Source organism: Ostrinia furnacalis, unplaced genomic scaffold (assembly GCF_004193835.3).
Source record: "Ostrinia furnacalis isolate ACB-3 unplaced genomic scaffold, ASM419383v2 OfSCF1226, whole genome shotgun sequence".
Lineage (NCBI taxonomy): Eukaryota > Metazoa > Arthropoda > Insecta > Lepidoptera > Crambidae > Ostrinia > Ostrinia furnacalis.
In genome coordinates, this window is record NW_021131465.1 from 49,692 (window position 1) to 70,650 (window position 20,959).

The 20,959-nt window shown below is 37.3% G+C and overlaps 1 protein-coding gene across 4 annotated transcripts in view; it reads left to right on the forward strand.

Moving 5' to 3' along the window:
- The window catches only part of Arf51F (ADP-ribosylation factor 6), a 38,002-nt gene extending 17,193 nt beyond the window's left edge, over positions 1 to 20,809 (forward strand). For all 4 annotated transcript variants that reach the window (XM_028303303.1, XM_028303305.1, XM_028303304.1 and 1 more), the window contains exons 3-7: positions 12,724 to 12,832; positions 16,256 to 16,411; positions 16,995 to 17,141; positions 18,213 to 18,411; positions 19,103 to 20,809. In XM_028303303.1, coding sequence (XP_028159104.1) covers positions 12,751 to 12,832; positions 16,256 to 16,411; positions 16,995 to 17,141; positions 18,213 to 18,355 — 528 coding nt within the window. In that variant the 5' untranslated portion in view covers positions 12,724 to 12,750 and the 3' untranslated portion in view covers positions 18,356 to 18,411; positions 19,103 to 20,809. The remainder of the gene's footprint in view (positions 1 to 12,723; positions 12,833 to 16,255; positions 16,412 to 16,994; positions 17,142 to 18,212; positions 18,412 to 19,102) is intronic.
- The last annotated feature ends 150 nt before the right edge of the window (positions 20,810 to 20,959 follow it).

Genomic DNA, 20,959 nt, shown 5'->3' on the forward strand with positions numbered 1-20,959 from the left:
CTCTCATTCGACTAAGTATAGTTCAGTCATTTGCATTTCGGTTTACATGTTTATTTTGTTCGACCAAGTTTGCGTGTTGGCATGTCTACGTTCGAGCACATAGCACAGTTATGTATTTGCAATATTTCATTCACAGCTCGACGATGAACATTATGATGCCAACATCTACGAACATCGTGACACAAATTCCTTTAATCTGATTACGCAAGCGTACATCTGGGCTTCCCATTACACGTTATCGGCACTTATCGGCGAGAAAGGGTGCCTGACCCGCTGTAGTTTTTGTTGCACTTAGGCCCAGAACAGACGGTGAAACGCAACTGCAACTGCTAGTTACTTTGGAGTTGCATCTAAGTTTCTGCCATAGCGTCCGTTGAGAGACCACACATGACGCGACCAGTTTGAAACTTTCAGTTTCATTCACGTCATAAGAATCATCAGAAAGTTGCAGTTTCGTTGCAGTTGCGTTTCACCGTCTGTTCTGGGCCTTACCAGAAACATTAAGGGATTAGTACCTCTAATCATCCCTGCTACAGACTATTTTCTCTCTCTCATAATCTTTTTCTTGTTAATTTTTTTTGGTCCTTCGTTCATTTCTACAAATAGAGCTTCAGAATTCGCTATTTTGTTTTTCTTTGCAACTAGTTTGTTGTTCTTACGCTTAATGAGAAATGCAGAATGCATCAGCTGTACGAATAAATGTAGTAGAAAGTAAACAGTCTTTCCCAAGCCGCCATCTGGAGCAATTTAAACGACCATCACAAATGAAACTGCAGTCATATCTCTCACCCTTTTATTATGTGTGGAACTTGAACGAAATTGGATGAATCTACACACACATCTTCCCTTTTTGTTCTCGGTTTACGATACATTCTTTGTGGTGCAAAATCGTGTTTTTTGTTGTTATAAAGTTACTAGAGCGGGAATAAACAGATTAGGATCTTATTTATTGCTAGATAAATATGTTATCACGATAAATGTATGTTTCTTATTCACGAATCTGTAATATTGGAGTTTGTTAACGCTTATGTACAATTCGCGTTTAGTAAAAAATAGGTTTATTTATCGAATCGCACGATATTGCATTACATGTATCTTAATATTTCATTATTTGTATCTTACTAACATAGGCTAAGTGAAAATTGTTACTAACACTATTATGGACCCCGGTCTGACAATAAATTTTTTCAATTCAAATTCAATTCAATTACTGCAATATGCTCCCGTACATCTTCATTGTGTTTCTGAAGGCGCTGAATGGGAAATTTCCATATAAATCTACCAAGCTCCGTCGATGCCTTTCTATCTTCAATAATAATGGTTCCTTTGGAACGTACGTAACCTATAATTCAATCATTTGTAATCGTAGTTTAAAATATAACTAAGATAATAATACTAATAAGTAACCTGTTCTTTAGTAAGCACGCAGTTCATTCAATGACGTCATTTATGTAGGAAAATTTCTACTACTTTAATAACTTTCCTTTCGTTATTTTCTTCAGTAGGACTGAACGTTAGTTCTTAGATTTCTCTAAATCCCCACGGCTTATTGAGGCTCTGTCCAATGACTCTGTAAATATTTGATTGCGTCTTTCCTTTTTGATTTAGTGGAGAATCTTCAAATAAAAAGTTATTTTTTATGCAGAAAAAGGTAGGTATTTGACCGCAATCGCACCTAATGTTATGTGAGATGCAGTATAGGATATTATACCTGCCCTGTAAGTCCCTATTCATTATTTGCCTTGAAAAGGCCAGAATCATACTGTGATCTTGTGAATTCAATAAACTCTATGCAAAAGAATTGTGCATTAGCCGCTTTGCAGCCTGTTACTAAGTTCGCTGTTACGTAACGCGGTTCCGTGCTAGCTATCAGTGCGGGTTGTTAGGGGAAGTTACATTGCTTCCGTCTCACTGCAGCTACTTGAATGCTATATTTTTTCTTTCCACTAAATCAAATGTTCACGGTGTCTGTTTCGCAGCGTGGCAACTAAAAATGGCGACACCAAATTAAAGTGCCGTTAAGATAATGTAGCGAAGTATCATTAATGTTTGTAATCAGACCAGCTGGTTTTTCTTTACGTAATGATTTCTTATCATCGTATCGTACATGAGTAAACTGTGATATCACTCAATCATCGATGTAAGTCACTTATCACAAAGCATCTGATAAATCTGTGATAAAGCCTATCATCACAACTAATATTGAATTTTTTACGACTATTTAGTACAGATTTATTACTCAATCATAATCAAAATATCTACACTCGTAGATATAAACTTTCTATGTAAAACATGTTCTTGCTGTGTTTAAGTGGAGAAAGTTACAACCTGTAAATTTATTAAATCCACTTTCTTCGTATGGACCTTTAATATGCTCCCTTGGAGCGCTTTCATAAACGCGTTCTGTTAGTTATTAAAGAAGCTAAGAAGGATCTTCAATTTTGCGTGAATATTTCAAAGGTGCGCAGTTGGTTCAGTCAGCTTTCTTGCTTTTGTGCCCTTGAAAAGTCTTCCCTTGTAATAAATCCTTCGGGCAATCGGTATGTCATCCCAAGGGGCGCCGAAGCCATAACGGACAATCGGTCGGCGACAGCATTAGTGCTTATGTACCGTAAACCATGTCTGATTTTATCGAGGGGTCTAAATTGGAGGGTTCCCAATCCCATGCTATCCCTTTAGTACACTTGCATTTCGTAAGAATCAAAAATGTTTTCTACGAATTAATTTTGCTAATTTCCGTGTTTGCAACATTTGCAAGTATTTCGAACTTTACCGTTCGAGGGTGAAGTGTAGAGGGTGAATATTTGAATAAGTTTGCGACCATTTTTTGTTGGACTGTGTTGACTATTTTGTGGATTGTAAGGAACGGTGCTAGTGGAACAAAAAAATAGAGCCCAAATTCATCTTTCTGTTTAAATAATATCCTTAAAATAATTATTATAATTGCTTCAAATATGTACCTGCTCAACGTACAGTTATTCCCAATGAAATCCGTAGTGAATATCTGAAGATTTGCGCACACCAATCTCAGTCATAGCAAGTTTTGATGACCCCTTTTGCATCGTAAAACATTTCTGTCTGTCGTAAATGAAGATGTCTCTTACTCCAAAAAAACCGTATTAGAGATAATGCTTTATGGTGTTTTTTTTGCTTTATCGGATCTGTCTGTTCCACGACCACGAGACTGGTAAACGCAAGAACAGGTATGCGATGCATTATTGGAACTGGCTTACCTTAACTATGCTCATTTAAACATACAAATACATTAAACAAGATATAAAGTGAGTGATTTATTTCTAACCTGCAAACTTACTAAGAAAACTGACCGTCTGCTTAAAATGAATGGCCGTTAAAGTTTCAAGCTGCAGTTTTCTTCTTGACCGAGTAAAAAGTTCTAAACCGTATAACTTTGGGACTACTGCAACACTATTTGTTTGTTTCGGAAGCGAATTCATATCTGAATTTGTAAAAAATATCTAACATAAATCAAAAACTTTGGGAAACCTATCGCTGAAAGTGCTAAAGTAGATTTACGGCACGGTTTCTGGCCAGACTAAGTGCCGCCATCGAAATACAGTAGTCATAAAGACAATACTGCAAAGATAAGATATGAATGAGAAGAAACCCGATAGAGATGCTTGACTTTTTACTCGCTTGACGCCCGTTATCGAAAAAGCTGCTCAATGAAATGGGCGTTGATCTCTTTTACGTTTGACCAGCAAGATTGTTATTTTTCTAACCTAAAATGCTTGTACTAGTGCAGGTAAAAGATAACCGACTGTTCAACCAATGTTCCACGTTCAACTGGTACCTCTTCTGTTTTATTTTTCTCTAAAAAGGTGGACGCGTCTGATACTTTTTTACGACGCGTCAAAGGACAATGACCAAAAATGTATGGAGTGTGGTCCAAATGTCCACCACTAACGAGATCTATGTAGTAAAATACTCTACTAAATACTTATTAATTATAACCAAACCGCAATCAAAAATATGCTGTGGGTAAAAAGTTATGACTGAATGAAAAGTCTGTTTTTTACCTTTTCATCCGAAAAATGTTCTTGATATCATTCTATCCATTGCATATTTTGGACTAATCTACGCATGTCATGTCGCATGTGGCGCGGGGTTATAGATGATTTTTATTAAATGTTATACTAGCTGTGCCTACGACTTTGTACGCGTAAAAAAAGTTTGAATAATATTTCCCATTTTTACAACATTTGTCTTTTCTGCTCCGCCCCTAGTAGTTGTAGGGTGATGTTATTAATCCTAAAACCATCCCTGATAAATGGGCTATCCATAACAAAAAGAATTTTTCAAATCGGACCAGTAGTTCCCGAGATTAACGCGTAAACTATTACAATTTTTCAAACACTCATAACTTTTTACTGACAGCTTATTTTTTTTTCGTCCCATACTGAAAGTTAATCTCTATTTAATGGACTATAAGTGTGCTATAAGCCAATATAGGTCTCATTAGTGGTGGACATTTGGACCACTTTTGGTCATTGTCCTTTATTGATATTCGTCCATATGTACGTCCTTCCAGCGCTTGCTCTGAATTCAAAGCATCCTGTACTTCGTATTGTATATGGCCGGCCATAGATTGTTACCACATGTCTCGTTTCCGTCGCAATCGGGATAGATATTGCAAAGCTGCGGTTTACACATCTCACGATGTCAGCACATTTCTACCGTTATAACCCACAAGTGTGACAATGTGGCGGGCAACTCCTAAATTGGAGAAATTATTTCACATACTACTAGTAAGATATTATAGTAAATTCGATCAAACTAGCTCTTGAGAATTTCAATTTTCCTCAACAGTGAAGATGATCCTAGTATTTCGATCAATCATAGGTACAGCACTTTTATATCTCGTGAACTTTTCCAGTTGATTGATAGATGTAATCCTTCATCCGCTGCAAATTGAGGTTTTTCTCACTCATATCTAAGGATAAACAAGATGTTGCTCTAGTTCTTATTCTCGTGAACTCTGACCATCAATAACAAGTAGTGATATGTTGCAATGTCGCGCTTCTAATCATTTAATATGTCCCATTGTGACAGCTTCGTATGAATTAAATGTTTCAAGCTCTATTGTTCTAGTGATATTGCTTAGAGTTATGTCGTCATAATCGTAGTTAGACAAAGCTTTGACTGGTTTGTTTGCTCTATGTCTGTTTCACTGGTGAATTTTAAAGCGCACCGAACATCTGTTACGGCTTTGAGATTATTTTTGTCCGGTTGTTTGCCGATTCAGGACGAATTACGTAGTTGATAGAAGTATTTTTGGATCGTATTTATCTAAACATTAACATGATTGATGACATTGTGAGATGTTCTGTCAACAGATCGTCTGATTTTGTCATTGCCGCAATTGTGGTTGGTAATATTAGCATTACAATTATTTGTTTAATTTGAGATGTCTGCAATAAAACTAGCTAATTTTTGTTTGAAAATAACCGTGTCAGACTAGGTGTACCGTTGAACAAAAACGACCACTGTGATCTGCTAATGCCTTTTTTTACTTGCTGACCTACTAAAGCTATCTACTGTCGAACTCGCAAACGAGCTCTGAAACTAAAATTTTCTCGACGTGAAGATGATTTTTGTTACAGAAATATAAAATTGTTTTTAATTTCGCTGCCAATAAAGGTGTTTTTATTTGTTCTTTACCTATATTTACGTAAGACGCTTTGCGGTAATAATGGAAACAGTGTTTCTTATGCTTTTCTTTTATTCGATGCAAAATTCATAACTTATAAGCTCAAAAATCAAAAATGCAAGATTCAACAATTTCGAAACCATTCTAATATTGATCGTATAATTTGGCAAGTTAATGCAATAATATCGGTACCATGTCGTATAGTCTACTGAAATGTTATGCAGTACAGCAGTAGTTTCGAAGTCTGCGATTCTCTAACGATGATACAAACTTTGTCTTACGAGGAGCAATTATTATAAAGCTATTACACGACTTTTTAATTGCTCTTGTCTATTCTCAAAGCGAATTCGAAAATTCGAATTTATAAGCTTGTAGAAGTTAGAAATGCTTCATTGCTTGTTACAGTGCATTATGTAGGTAATTGGTGTGACGACGATTTCATGGAATAATTTGAAATTACCATACAACTTTTATATTACTAACAGAATTTGCTTAAATAGATTAAATTTCTCTATTAGCAATAGTAGCGAGTGTGTTTACATAAGATAAAACGTTGTTTACTCCTCACGGGCACGAGTTGCTCACAATGTATTCGTCCCAAGATTTAATTTAGCTTTTTCAGTGTCATGACGATTTTATTGGCTCGACTCAAGCTGAACCGTTGGAAGGTCGCCTAAGATGGCGGAAAGAGTTCCATTTCTGAGATGGTAAAAAAGATCACGCCTTGCCTTAACTGGATTCCCGTGTCGTCGTCACCAATCAGATGCAATTTATATTCGACCTTAATGATGGAGAAATAAAGATGATCTTTTAAAATTTAAAACTAATTACTCCCCAAGCCTTTTTGCATAAAGTGCATTGTAAATTCCATTTCCATTCCGTAGTTCGATGCCATCCATTCCGTAAAACGAGATGAATGAGTAGTAACTGCTAGGCGTAATTGGCGACTATCCAACGCCGTGGGCGGGGTTCGATGCCAGCCCACGCTACATCACAAAATGTAGCAGGAATAGTAGGTTCGTATCCTTGTTATCACGCAAAAACTATTAATCGGGTAACATTCTGTTGCGAAGGTATACCTAATTGGATTTTCGTAGGGTACATTTTCGCTTGCTCATTGGTTTAACCTTGTTCATATCACACGTGATCGTATGTTGTTTCTCAGAATTGATGGATCAGCGAGGAAGGTGATTTATTGGAATCTTTTTAAGAGCAGTTGCTAACCAAACGTATGTTCTCTGACCTGACCTGTGTGGGTTCTACGCAGACCTTCGTTCTTCGACCGACAGTTCTAATTGGTTTACAATTGCCAACACATTCTTGTTGTAAAATAACACTTCTTACTTGTCAATAAGATGCCACAAAATCACATTGACAATAGCGTACTGTATTACATGCATACAATCCAAAGAAATTTCCTGTCATTAGAAAATAATGTCAGCAGAAAAAGCTATCTGTTTCTGTTTTTGTTGTAATATTTGTAAAATACCTAGTCATAATTAAAAGTGTAAATTCAACCTGGATGAACTGACCTTCAGTATAACAAAGTCACCTATGGTTATTTATAAGGTTAATTATTTTAATCTTTCTGACCGCAATATCAATATCTATATATATAAAAGAAAGTCGTGTTAGTTACACCACTTATAACTCAAGAACGGCTGAACCGATTTAGCTGAAAATTGTCAGGGAGGTAGTTTAGAGCCAGGAGAAGGACATAGAATACTTTTTATCCCGTTCGAAATAAAAAAAAGTCTGCTTATTTATTGCCATTAAGGCGGAACAAAGTTCGCCGGGTCAGCTAGTTGATTATGAAAGTTGTATGTCTGTCGCATTGGATATAGTCAATAAACTTTCTTTTAGGTCAAAAGATGAGCAGCAATTTTGCAAAACGGAGCATTGTTCAAACGTCTCAGATTTAACCATTGTTATACGAGTAGGTATCAGTGTAACTTTGATTCACCCTCTGGTTAAATGTGAGATTATAATTGTATTGATATAATTAACATTACCCTGGTTGTACATTACCCCGGCGGCATTTCTGTGCCTTTCTATTTTACGCTGCAGGGGTTCCGATAATCTGCTATCCTGCTAATGTTATTGCGAGGGGATACGCTCCATTTAGTTTACAGAGTAAATAAAACCGTGCGTTTTGTTTAAATCGCTGTTAGGCTGACTCTGAAACAGATAAACGGACGATAAATATGTTGTTGGAATAATAAATGCTCCCGAAATGTACGTTCATAAAAATTATGTCGACTAATATCTAAGACTGTTTGTATACCATCGAAACTAAATAAACTGAATGTCGAGCTGAACTACATTTAGGAGAATCACGCCCAGACTTTAAAAATGACAGGAATTTCTGATGCTAAGCGAAGCATTGAAATAGTTAAAAGTTTATGGATTATTTCTAGGAAACACTAGTAACCTGTAACAACTAATTGAAAAGATTTAAAATCAATGATGGAAAAAATATGGATTTAAAAGGCGAAGTCTTATCCAGCTCTCTGATTATTATTCCATTTAGGATCTTGAAAATCTAACCGCATCTGATGCTTCATCATAACGATTGGCTTCGCAAAGGAAATGGCATGGAAATGGTTAACGCCCTAGGCGATGACCCGACGGAAATAAAGGGGCGGCCCTGATGTTGACAGCCAACTCCGCGACTCTTCCCCGCAACTCAGATATTAATGAGGTTTACTTTAAAAACTAAATACACTTTGAATTTGACCCAGGGCTATACTTTGAAAGTCAAATGAAAACATAATTCGAAGTTCTGAAGTTGTTTTCGTGACAGTTCTTTACAACGCGGATCTCAAATTCTCGGTTTTAGTTAATTCATTCCAATTATTTCTGTTGTCGTTCGCAAATTTATTGTATGTACGTACATGATTTCTCATTAAAAACAGTTGGATTGTGTTGTTTCGTAACTCTGGAGAATTAATTATATTGGTTTTATGTAGGTACGTGGTTATTATTTACAAGTATCTATTTAATGTGTATTATTAAATCTGTCGTTAAGTTCGCGCTCACGAGCTTAATCTTCATTACGTAAAAAAATAATTTCTCCAGATTTTTTCCGATTTGCAACATTATTCATATCAAATTAATTACTATGAAGTCTTACGTTGTCGATCCCAAACTTTACTATGTGCTTGTAAATTCTCAACATAACTTTAACAGCTGACATCTGGGCCGTGAACTGGAGTCAACAATTCAATTGCAAACTAATTGCTCAAAGGCTGCATCCCGTCACATTGTCCGTACGAGTTGATTACGTCAGATATTACATCTCTTACTTCATGTAAGTATGCGAAAGAATCTGTTGCTACATCAAATCTGCACATAATGACGGTGCATTCAAACTAATTAACCGTTTTTGGCGTAACATTACCGAATTTCTTTATTTCCGTATCTTGAAACGGTAACGGTTAGTTTTCGTGGAACAAGTTTCCGGCGATAACCATTGACCCCGAACTCGTATGCTTACCACAATACTGGCGAAATTGTTTTATGAACAACAGAACGGTATGCTCCAAAATTGTATGTCGGCTACTTAATTTCAACACGTCTGTGCTTCAATCATAATGATCTTGAGTTATAACTTCATTGAAGTTTTCCGTAGTAAGAGTTTGCATGTTTTTATTTGTTATTTCGGTATTATGAACTTGCGATTGGTTTATTGTCTTCTTATCAACTTCATTCATGACAACGACAACCATCTTCTGGTCTTCATCTCTTTTTAAATACGTAACCGCTTATCAGTCTTCCACGTCGTTTAAGCGTGGCGTGTTCTTGAAATACATTGACGTTAGGATACGTCGACCCAATTTAGGTTCCGTGTTTAAACCGCTGACATACCCTCGTTTCACCTTTATGGTTCCGAGGCACGCCGTTAAAGCTTTATTTTGTTTATGGTACCAATACTTGTGCCTATTAATGTCGCCAATTGTTTATTACTCATCATTAACCAGGCTCATATTAAGAGACTATTAAATGTTGCGAATCATTACCAAAGCAACCAAAAATAACTTCGAGGATAATCCTTTGTGTGCTTTGTGTACTTTACTTTCTCATCGTTGTGTCTATAATGTATTGTTTGTTGTAGGTGATGTTTTATACAAAAACAACCGCTCTATCGATTTTTGTTGATCCACGTAACAGGTCGCGGAATGTCACCTACGTCTTTTTGTAATGAACTTGTTTCTAGAAAATGTGGCATTTCTTTCATGCTAATAAAAAGTAATAATTCAGCCATTCGTCGACGTAACATTTCTTTATAGCTAACTGTTTACTTGCATTTTTCAAACGGTTCGTTAGGAACCCTGCATAAAAACTTTATGACTTAGTAACAGATAACAGACATTCAAGAGGACGACTGTAATAAATGTGTATTTCCCTTAAGTGACATTTGCGGAGTTCATTGCTCTTTTTAGCGAGCACTCGTCAGTTTATAGGTGTAGTTTGATTCTCCAGGCGACCTTTCCTAACCAGGTTATCTACACTATGTAGTGTCAGATTCGTGCTAACCTATTGCGACCAATTGTGAGCAATTTCTGTCGCGTGAATCGAAACTGCTCTATAATAATAGGACCAGTATTGATACTAAATCCTACAAATAGGTACTAGGAATATCAAGTTACTAATGGCGTAGAAACCTTTGTCAACTAATGCGCGTCGAGAAAACTCCACGTATTTTTCTGATATCTATTATTAGCAATTTCATTTTTATTCCATCTAATATGCTTAGATCCATTACTGTCGTTTTCTATCAACTCGCATCAGTAATACGATTTGTGATAGCTTTCACAAGAATCTTAGAAAAGGGCTCTTAGTCTGTCTATATTTAGCCGCAGCGTATCTAGGGCATCGGCTGACATAGTAGGTGTTGCTCGTGGGATGTCTTTCAAATCTCACAATAGGAGATTTCCTTTTTAGCGGCTCTATTATGAAATTTTATCTTTATTATCCTTACAATGCCGTTTTTGATAAGGCGCGGAAGTGAGTGTTTCGGTCGTGTCTGAAGTGACTTCTTTATACCTTTATTAAGCATGATCAGGCTACGAAAATCAACTACATCCATAAGATCAATGATTTTGAAATAAATAGACTGTTCTTTCTCTTTCAGACCTCTAGAATATCGAAAGTTTGGATATTTTGTTCGTACCTACCTATTTTGTACGAGTTTTAAAAACTAAATTGACATACTGTGGTATCAATCTATACGCATATTCCCCATATCTATCTATACATATTATAAATACAAATTTTGTGGGGATGTACGTTTGTTACTCCTTCACGATAGTCTTCCTCCACTCCTTCATTTCTCCTAGTTTTAATTTGCATCAGAACAGTTCATTCATTAATTATAATACCTTTTTTTGTAAAAGCAATGACTTTTAGTTTTACGAGTCTACTTTTTGCTGTTTGAGAAGGCAAAGTCGCGAGCAGAAGCTAGTTTCTCATAAAGTTAAATTTATCTCGGCACTCGAACGGCGTTCACGCAAAAGATTTTAATGATCACGCTGAGGATCGGTGCTCAGATGAAGTGGAAGGATCGATGGAAGAAATTAGAGGTCAAGCCTGATTGGAGGGGGTATCTTGCGTTATAGTAAAATTTATGCAAAATGTTTTAAGAAAATAATTTGGACTAACCTTATATTTTTGTAAATTTTCGAAATATTATTTTATTTAGTTGTAGTATTGTTATGTAAGGAAAGAAGATTATTGCCACAAACGCTGTTTATAGATCCTTTCATCCACGAAGATGCACCCCACCATTCTTCCGCTAATGTTTGAATTTTGAATGTTATCGGTATATCATCATCATCATCATCATTTCAGCCATAGGACGTCCACTGCTGAACATAGGCCTCCCCCAATGCTTTCCATGTTGATCAATTGGTAGCGGCCTGCGTCCAGCGCTTCCCTGCTACCTTTACGATTTCGTCGGTCCACCCTGTAGGTGGACGTCTCACGCTGCGTTTTCCGGTACGCGGCCTCCATTCCAGAACCTTTCTGCCCCATCGGCTGTCAGTTCTGCGTACTATGTGCCCTGCCCATTGCCACTTCAGCTTGCTAATCCGTCGGGCTATGTCAGCGACTTTGGTTCGTTTACGGATCTCCTCATTTCTGATTCGATCTCGCAAAGAAACACCAAGCATGCATGCACGCACCCCGCGCTTCCCTCGAGCAAAAATTGGTGGGGCGTGTCTACGTGGATGAAACGATCTATACCAGATTGCAATCGTCCAATTCACATTCTCTTATTATGGGATATACTGAAAGCAGGAAGTATACCCTCCAAATGTATAAAGTACACGCTGTTCTAATTTTAGAATCTCAATTTGGACGAAGATGAAAGTTCAATTAAAACTTTCTGTATTGCCAAATCACGATATTGGTGTTGTAAGTGGATCTTCAGAAGTAAATATTGACTGATAATAAGATAAAGAACGAGAAATTTCGTTTGAAAAGGCTCTCGACAAAAAATACAGTGTCTTTTATACAAATGTTAACGGTATAGCCAGTATAGCTGATTACACATTAGCCTAGAATGAAATTGCAGATGAAATGGACGAGTCTAATTTGAGATCTTAAATCGGTCCGTTCAGTAATCCACAGATTGATATGATAGCTAGATTGGAGTCATTAGCCAATCTTGCTAGCTGGATTAACCTAGTTTTCAAACTATACCAATGTTATTTCGAACATTGATATTTAGTCGAACCCAGAACAGAAAATTAGTCTAAATTTCAAACCGCAAAACTTGAGAAGTGGTCCAATTTGACGAATTATTTTATTCTCTCAAATATATTAAATCTTCTTTGTAATTTGTTGAAACTTTGAACTGATTTTGATAATAATACAACCTTTCCTTTTACTTCTTGTCCGTGACCTGAAGCGTCGAATTCAAATTCTATCATTCAGATGTCAGTAATGATTGTAAATATTGTAATACAAAAACTTGTATGTGTGTCAAATTTACCTTTTATTGTGTGTCAAACTGATTTCAACCTAATTGCAATAAAATTATTCTCTATTTTCAGTTGTGCGGTTGAGGTGAGCTGATCACCATGGGCAAACTACTCTCGAAAATCTTCGGGAACAAGGAGATGAGGATATTGATGCTGGGCCTAGACGCTGCCGGCAAGACTAGTATCCTTTTTAAAACAAGCATAAGAAACCAGAAGGTTTCTTCTACATTTTAATAAATTATCTTTCACCAGAGGATTAATTACTACATCTCTAATTACTTCTTAAATAGTCATCATCATCGTCAGATTACTCAGTATCAATTTCAGACGACCCTCTAATTTACCACAATCCTTGCTGGCTAGACGGATTGAGGAGAACTAATGTCCTAAACAATTTTTTTTTCTATAAATAAACTGCATAAATTAACTTCTTGACGTGTGCCATATTATCCTTTAATATGGAATATTTATCACACCAACTGTAACTAATGGTTTTCTAGTTAAAATTATTATTTATTAATTCAGAGCATAATTTCATAGCTAGTTGCTCACTCAGTCGAAAATCAGTCGCATAAATTACGACAACCGATAATTTAACAAAAAGAGCGCTTCAGTTATTCTGCGAGGAATTTTCATACATCTAATGCTCATCTGACTGTGCATTGTTATTTGAAAAGAGCCCTTATTTCCAATACATAAGATGCCACAGTGAAAAACTTGATGTGCCGTCTGTACAATTTTACCAATAATCATAGCGGTTAGTCAAGCGTTGCTTGTTTACAAGATATTGTCAATAAAACCTTTTTTTATTAACTTTGAAAAGTCGTTAGCAAGCTTATTGTAAATTATTTTAAATTTTGCCTAGTGTATTCTTGCTAATGACTCAATTAATTTGATTTGGGCACCATGACTAATGAAGATAAATGAGATTTATTGTAAACAAACATTAATAAATATTAGTACTTTTATAAAGTTAAAAAGGTGGTTTCAAATACACGATTGATATTATTGTTACTCTTATTTTTTTAATTTGTCACATTGGTTATAATTAGGTATGATTTGAATTAGAACCACTCGCAGTGTTGTAATTATAGCCTGACCAGGAACATAAAAACCCTCGCCATGTTGCGGAAAACTAATGGTACTAATTTCTTTTAATGGCAACAGTAACTGAAAACTTCATTGACATGTCACCTTGCATGTCAGTCTATTGCTGTCATAGTGTAAACAAACTTTATTTTAAATGTGCGCAATTGATTTTGTGAATTAAATTGCTAAAATATGTTTATAGTCGTGAAAGAAAAGTGGTTCACGATGTGTTAATGTATTTTTCGAAGAGAAATACTAAGGGTTCGGACAATATTTTCATTGAATAATGTTTCCGACAAAGGTTGTCAAATTGACTGACATGTTTATCGTATGGTACAGTCCACTATGAAAATTAGCTGTAGTCTGTTTCAACTACCTATTTTAAAGTTTTTTGTCACTTTCTAAGTTTTGAATTTTATGGAATTGGGAAAGAAGTACCGAGTTTGAAGCGTTCATGAGCAGACATTGCAGTTGAATATTTATGTTCTGAATTTGATTATTGATGAATAATAAAATAAATCCTACTAGCTCGATTGATGGTTTCATTTAATTTATTTATACCAGGTTATCTTTAATAATATTTTTCGTTAATTTATGAAAATATCAAATTAGCCCGTAATCCTGAATCCTGATACATAAATTTAGCCTATTAATTTAACACATGTACGACTGTACTCAGTGTTGCACTATCAAATGCAATTGAAGCGCCTCTGTGCCAGGGTTTTTATGTTCCTGGTCAGGCTATAAAATTAAATCTACAGATTGTTTTCGTTTCACGCAGAAATGGGGTATTTAATTAATTAGGCCAATTTATCTTCTATCATAAATTTATTAATTCTTTACCACCTAGAAAGTTCGTTGTAGAGTTAACTGATAGGCTTTTCAAAAATAAAAGTAAAAAATTATTACGAAATCTGTGAGATTTGGAATTCAAACATTTCACAATAAGTCAATAATCTTTAAACTCGAGACCCTTTTAAACTCTTCTGTAGTTATTTAGAATTTTCACAGTTAAATCATAATTTTAGACTTACTAGTAACAATTTCGTACGCAGACAGACAAAAGACATCAAATCTGTCTGCATATTCAAGATATACTAAATGGGTTAATAGTATGTTAAGTTATTCATTATGCTGTCTGGGAGTTTTCTAATACCACACCTTAGATTTATGTGGCTCGACAATACATTTTGCTTAGCGAAATGAAAAGTGTCACTCAGTGTTCTATGAATAATAAATACTTATATCTATTGGGTTACACGTGTAGAAGTAAGTACCTATAATTAAATACGCAGTTTACTGTATACTATTATTTATGAACAACTAGCTTTCCGCCCGCGGCTTCGCCCGCGTGGAATGTCTGTCACAGAATAACATTATCGCGCGCGTCCCTGTTTCAAAAACCGGGATAAACACTATCCTACGTCCTTTAACGGGACTCAAACTATCTTTATGCCAAATTTCATCAAAATCGGTTCAGTGGTTTAGGCGTGAAAGCAAGACAGACAGACAGTTACTTTCGCATTTATAATATTAGTATAGATTGAACATAATTTATTCCAGTTTAATTCTTCGTTTGTAATTATCGAGTACTATTTTTACAACTGACGTTAAGATACAAAGCACATCAATCCAAACACTATGGTTTCTTATTTAGTTATAATTAGTGCTATTTTGCCGTAAACTAAACTAAACGCTAAACTGTGTCATTTTTGTGGTAAATAAATGGAAAGCTGAAATCTAATGGCGCATTCCGAATTATACACGTTCCAAAAGTAAAGAGGAAGCCATATTATTAATGGATAGTCTGCTTTGGAAACCTAAATATTAACCAGCAGTATATCACCAATAGGTTTGAATCATTTATTATCTTACACACTGATTTGACACACTTCCCGTTAATAAAAAGGCGAATAAGGTACAAATACGTGAACATCAGGACTCCCCAACCCGTCTGGTCAGCGTGGGGAGTGTAGGCCAAATCCTCCATTTAGGTAAATAAGTAGGTCGTGTTGCAGTGGAAATTAAATGACTTATAACGATGATCCATCGTTTACCTCTGGTGAATCAGAGACATTCGTGCTCCTGTAGTACCCTGATGATGATGAGAATGAATGAGAATCTGGCAGAGAATACCCAATGGGATTTGTTCCTTATAGTACCAATTCCTGCATCCAGGAACCTCCCTTGAAATCCTTGAGGGAGGCATTTGTCCAGCAGTGGACGTCATTCGGCAAACGAACGAACGGTGTACCAATTATTGTGTGGCATTAATGCGGTTATCACACTGCGCCGCGCTCCGTCGCGGAGCACGGGGCGACAGATTTTTTCATTGTATGCAAGTACCTCAGTTTGTATAGAAAACGCGCGGCAGTTCACACTGACAACGCGTCCGCGCGCGTGATTTTTTATATGAAAATCACGCGCTCCGCCGCGGGGCGCGGCGCAGTGTGATAACCGCCTAAAGAATAAATACATGAGATTTGACAGATGATTTCCTTAGCACCGAGCTCAGCTATTTTATATAAACTAAAATTAGGTCAGTCAGTCACAACGATACCGACGGTCGGCTTCAATGTGGAAACCGTCACGTATAAAAACGTCAAATTCAACGTCTGGGACGTTGGGGGGCAGGACAAAATACGACCGCTATGGAGGCATTACTATACGGGTAAGAAATCTCCAAAACATTTTGAAATTATTTATTTATTTCTTAGTTAAATTCTCAGTCACAATGTGGACCGACGACCTCATAAAGGTAGCAGGAGGGTGCTAGATGCAGGCCGCTATCAATCAGCCATTGTGGAAATCATTAGAGAAGGCCTATGTTCACTCAGCAGTTGGCGTCCTATCCTATGGCTCAAATAGTGTAGTATGTATGCTATCAATGTCGAATCATAATTCTAGAGCCCATAGAAGTACCCAGGCCACAGAATTGCCAAACTTAATTAAGTGCCAGTTGGCGAGGCATATAGTTCGTAGAACTGATTGATGGCAGAAAAGTTGACAACCAAGTTAACCAGTGGCTACCATGGACCGGAAAACGTAGAATAACACCTCTCACTCTATGAACTGACGATCTGGTGAAGATAACGGGAAGCGCCTGCATATGGGTTCGTTGTGGAAATACTTGGGGAGATCTTTGTCCAGCAGTGGACGACATTTAGTTGAAACGAACCCAGTGTTTTGTTTTTCTTTGTGTAATTTGACCGGTCATTTCTACCAATACTAACAGAATCTTATATCGTTTCCAGGCACCCAGGGTCTAATATTCGTGGTGGACTGCGCAGACCGCGACCGCATCGACGAGGCGCGCCAGGAGCTCCACCGGATCATCAATGATAGGGAGATGCGCGACGCCATCATTCTCATCTTCGCCAACAAGCAGGACTTGCCTGATGGTACGTAACGTCATTGTAATAGGCGCTATTTTGCAATGACAGGGAGATACGCAACGTCATCATACTCATCTTCGCCAATAAGCAGAGGTGGAATTGTGTAAAGCAATCGTTATCATTTGACAGTTCATAACGTACGATTATTCTGTCAAACGCTTTGTTTAACTGACTTTATCGTACGTTATGAACTGTCAAATGATTACGATTTTTTTACACAATTCCACCTCAGGTCTTACCTGATGGTACGTAACGTCATTGTAATAGGCGCTATTTTGCAATGACAGGGAGATACGCGACGTCATCATACTCATCTTCGCCAACAAGCAGGACTTGCCTGATGGTACGTAACGTACTTGTAATATGAGATATTTTTGCAACTAAAATGTACATATAGTGTGATCAGTATCATATTCACTGACAAGCAGGACTTAACGGACAGTTCTTTTGATTAATTTCTTTACGAGGCAATGTCAAGTTAACTTAACGCTCGCTGGTTGTTCACTGGGCCTCGACCAACGTCGTCTCATCCGGTGGGCTGGTACCGCGCCGAGTGCGGGACAGTGGTGTCAAAGTCGAGCAGCAGCAAATCCGTTGCGCAAACAACGGCACCCGTCACCGTCTGGATGTGTCCAGGCGAGAATATGCACGGATTATGAGCGTCAGCTCGATACCCGAACCGGCCAAGAGGTCGATGACCGGATAGATAGATAGAAGTTAACTTTCCCCCGAGATAAATTTGGCCTTCCATTTTGTTGGTGGTCAAGCTGTAAATCTTGGCTACACTAGGAGTTGCAGCCTTGCAGCGGTGGGAACAGTTCCGTTTTAAAAAAAATACAGCATGTTTAATTGTGTCACAACAGCCTAAAATGGGACGATTATTTTAAGTCTCCCAATCAAGAATGTGCAATATGTGTCACGAAGCGGAAGAAACTGTTTACGAGTATGACTGATAATAATTATTATTACGTTATTAATTATGCCCTCATTTTCTTTATTAGTGATATGAATGAAGTTATTTAGGGTAACGAAGATATTATTAGTAATCTTAATAAATCAATTTCCTTGCCATTCCAGCAATGAAGCCACACGAGATCCAAGAGAAGTTAGGGCTGACGCGCATCCGCGACCGCAACTGGTACGTGCAGCCGTCGTGCGCCACGTCGGGCGACGGGCTCTACGAGGGGCTCACGTGGCTCACCAGCAACCACAAGTTATGAGCTGCGGAGTAGGCGGCCGCCGCCGCCCGCCCCAAGCCCGCCGCTCGCACGCCACGGTACGTACACAGATACCTAGTATAGTTGTTGCAATTCACGAAGGCGAGTTAGCTTTACATAACATGTATGTATGTAGTGGTTCACTACTGTTCATTTTTCAAAAGTTTTGACAGACATTACACTATTGTTATGTGCGTGTACACGTACACACACAAGTAAAGCTCACTCACTCGCCTTCGTGAGTTGCAAAAACTATACATGTAGAGACCAGTACATATCTGGCGAGGCGCGACGAAGAGACCAAGAAAAAAAAACAATTTTTCATGTCCTATGGTTCAAAATCAGTCGTGAATGATTTCAAATGACCCAAAGATAAAGATTGCATACGGCTCGCAAGTGCTGTTAAGTTGCTACGAAAGCCGGCTCGCGACTACTTCTGGAGACGCTTGGAATTTCATGAAAACTAAATTTCGCCAAGTCTGCGCTGGCCCTTATTTTAGACTTATTTAACTTTTTAGTTTTATTTAACTGGCGACGTGATAGCGACTAGTTGTACAATAGATATCTCGTCAACTACTTACACGATGCGGATCGCACACTTGCTTATAAACTATTGGAACTTGACGTTGACGCTTTCTCAACAAGTTCCGTTGCTAAATGAGATGAGTGCAAGATATGTATACTCCAGAAAACCCATTCCTACTTTATTCTTAGAATATCTATTTATCATAAATTTAATTTATTTTCCAGGTGAGGATATCGATGCCATTTAATTTAAGTAAACAGCGCGCGCGTTGAACCGAGTAACTTCCACGTGACCCAGTGTGTGTGAGCGTCACTGTAGTGCGTCGTCCGGACTCAATTAATAGCTAGATCGAGTGAACAACGTCACACAAATATCAAATCAATTATTCCATTATTTAATTTAAAATACAGAGCGATTGTTGTATCGAAATGTTTGATTATTTTTTTATGTTATTTAAAAAGAATGATTACGTAGAGTAAATGAGTTTTTATTATTATTATTACAATTAATTTAATGTTTACCTCCAACTTTTGTATGATAGGTAGACATTTGAAGTTTCTAATTCAGATGAAGATCGAATTGATTATTATGAAGACATGAGACGTGTGAAATGTGAATGCAATTTTAATTATTAAATTACGTAACGTAAATAGCTTAATGCACGCCTGCGATTAATGTAAGTGAGGTAGCTTGACTATTGTCGTATACTGGTCGACCGTTGACAGAACTCCGAGAGTATAACGTAATCCATACAAACTGTATGACACGGTATTCTAGCTAGGGTTCTGAATTCCATGGTCGTTTAGTGCATAAGGAAACCCAACTGTTTTTATGTTATATTTTTATATTGTTAAGCTGGCCTAGACAAATTTAGAAGTGTTGTTTCATTGTAATATCAAATATTGGCAATTTTTCTGTCACAAAAAATATAATATCTATTGTAGTTTTCACTTAGAAACTTGTGTGGCAATAAATTGACGCTCAAAATGTTTGGCAACTATGCTGAATATCGCAATTGTCAACAATGTTGTCGCCAGTTTGAGCAACTGTTGCGTTCACATTGTTCTCAAGTGAAAACGGGGCTTTATTTTGACTATTTTTCGGCCCTAATTATTTTTAGAAAAATGTTGTATTTTTGTTTAATGAACTGTAAAAACTAAGAACCAAGTTATAAACTCCCATATCACTTGGCCTCAATCTGTATATGGCAATAGTCAAGTCGCAAGGATTTAACCGAATACTGTACATATGATGCCCAACGTTATGTACATACAAAACAGTGAGGGGTTGTTGATTGGTCGAAGGTTTTCGTAGCTGTGACTGCTTCGCTTTCGATGTAATACTGAGGGTAGATTGGGGACCATCTTGTTTTGTGAGGCCCAGGAGGGGATGAGAGGGACAGCAATATATCTCTGTACCTTGTTTAACGTTATTGGACGCAGACACAAAAAAATGTGATTTGGCTGTCCGCCATAAGAAAAGTGCTAAGTAGATTTTTTACTAAGCGTATATACGCGGAAGTTGGGCAATAATGCCAAAAATAAACAAAACTGCAGGGCTACTTAGAAACGCTATTTATGTTCTTTCAAATCTATCATCACTGTCGTTCATGCTGGCATCTCGCTTTGCGTGAGAGAGATGGCAGGCAACATTCGAAACTTCGGATGACCACGAAGAATGCTTATTACATAAGTTCAAGTTCCTCTCATTAATCCTGGGTGTTGCTCCAACTTATATTTGTTACATTTTCTTGCCTCGTATATTTGATTTGTTTACTCCTAGTGAATTTGATTCGAACGAATGAAACAATTTATTGGTACTATTTCCACTGTCAATCTCACCTGTTATATGTGATAATTTATCTGTACCTTTATCATTATGTATGTGCTATTTGTACTGTGGATTGAGTTATTATAAAGCCCGGTCTGTGAGAGCAGTAGCATTTTGTCCAATGACCCCTATTAGCTACCCATCCTTATCGCTCGCGCGTAATTATATTGCCGTCGCGACTGCGCGGCTGGCACCCGCAGTGACTGTGCGAGCGCGACAGCAACATAATTACGCGCGAGCGATAAGGATGG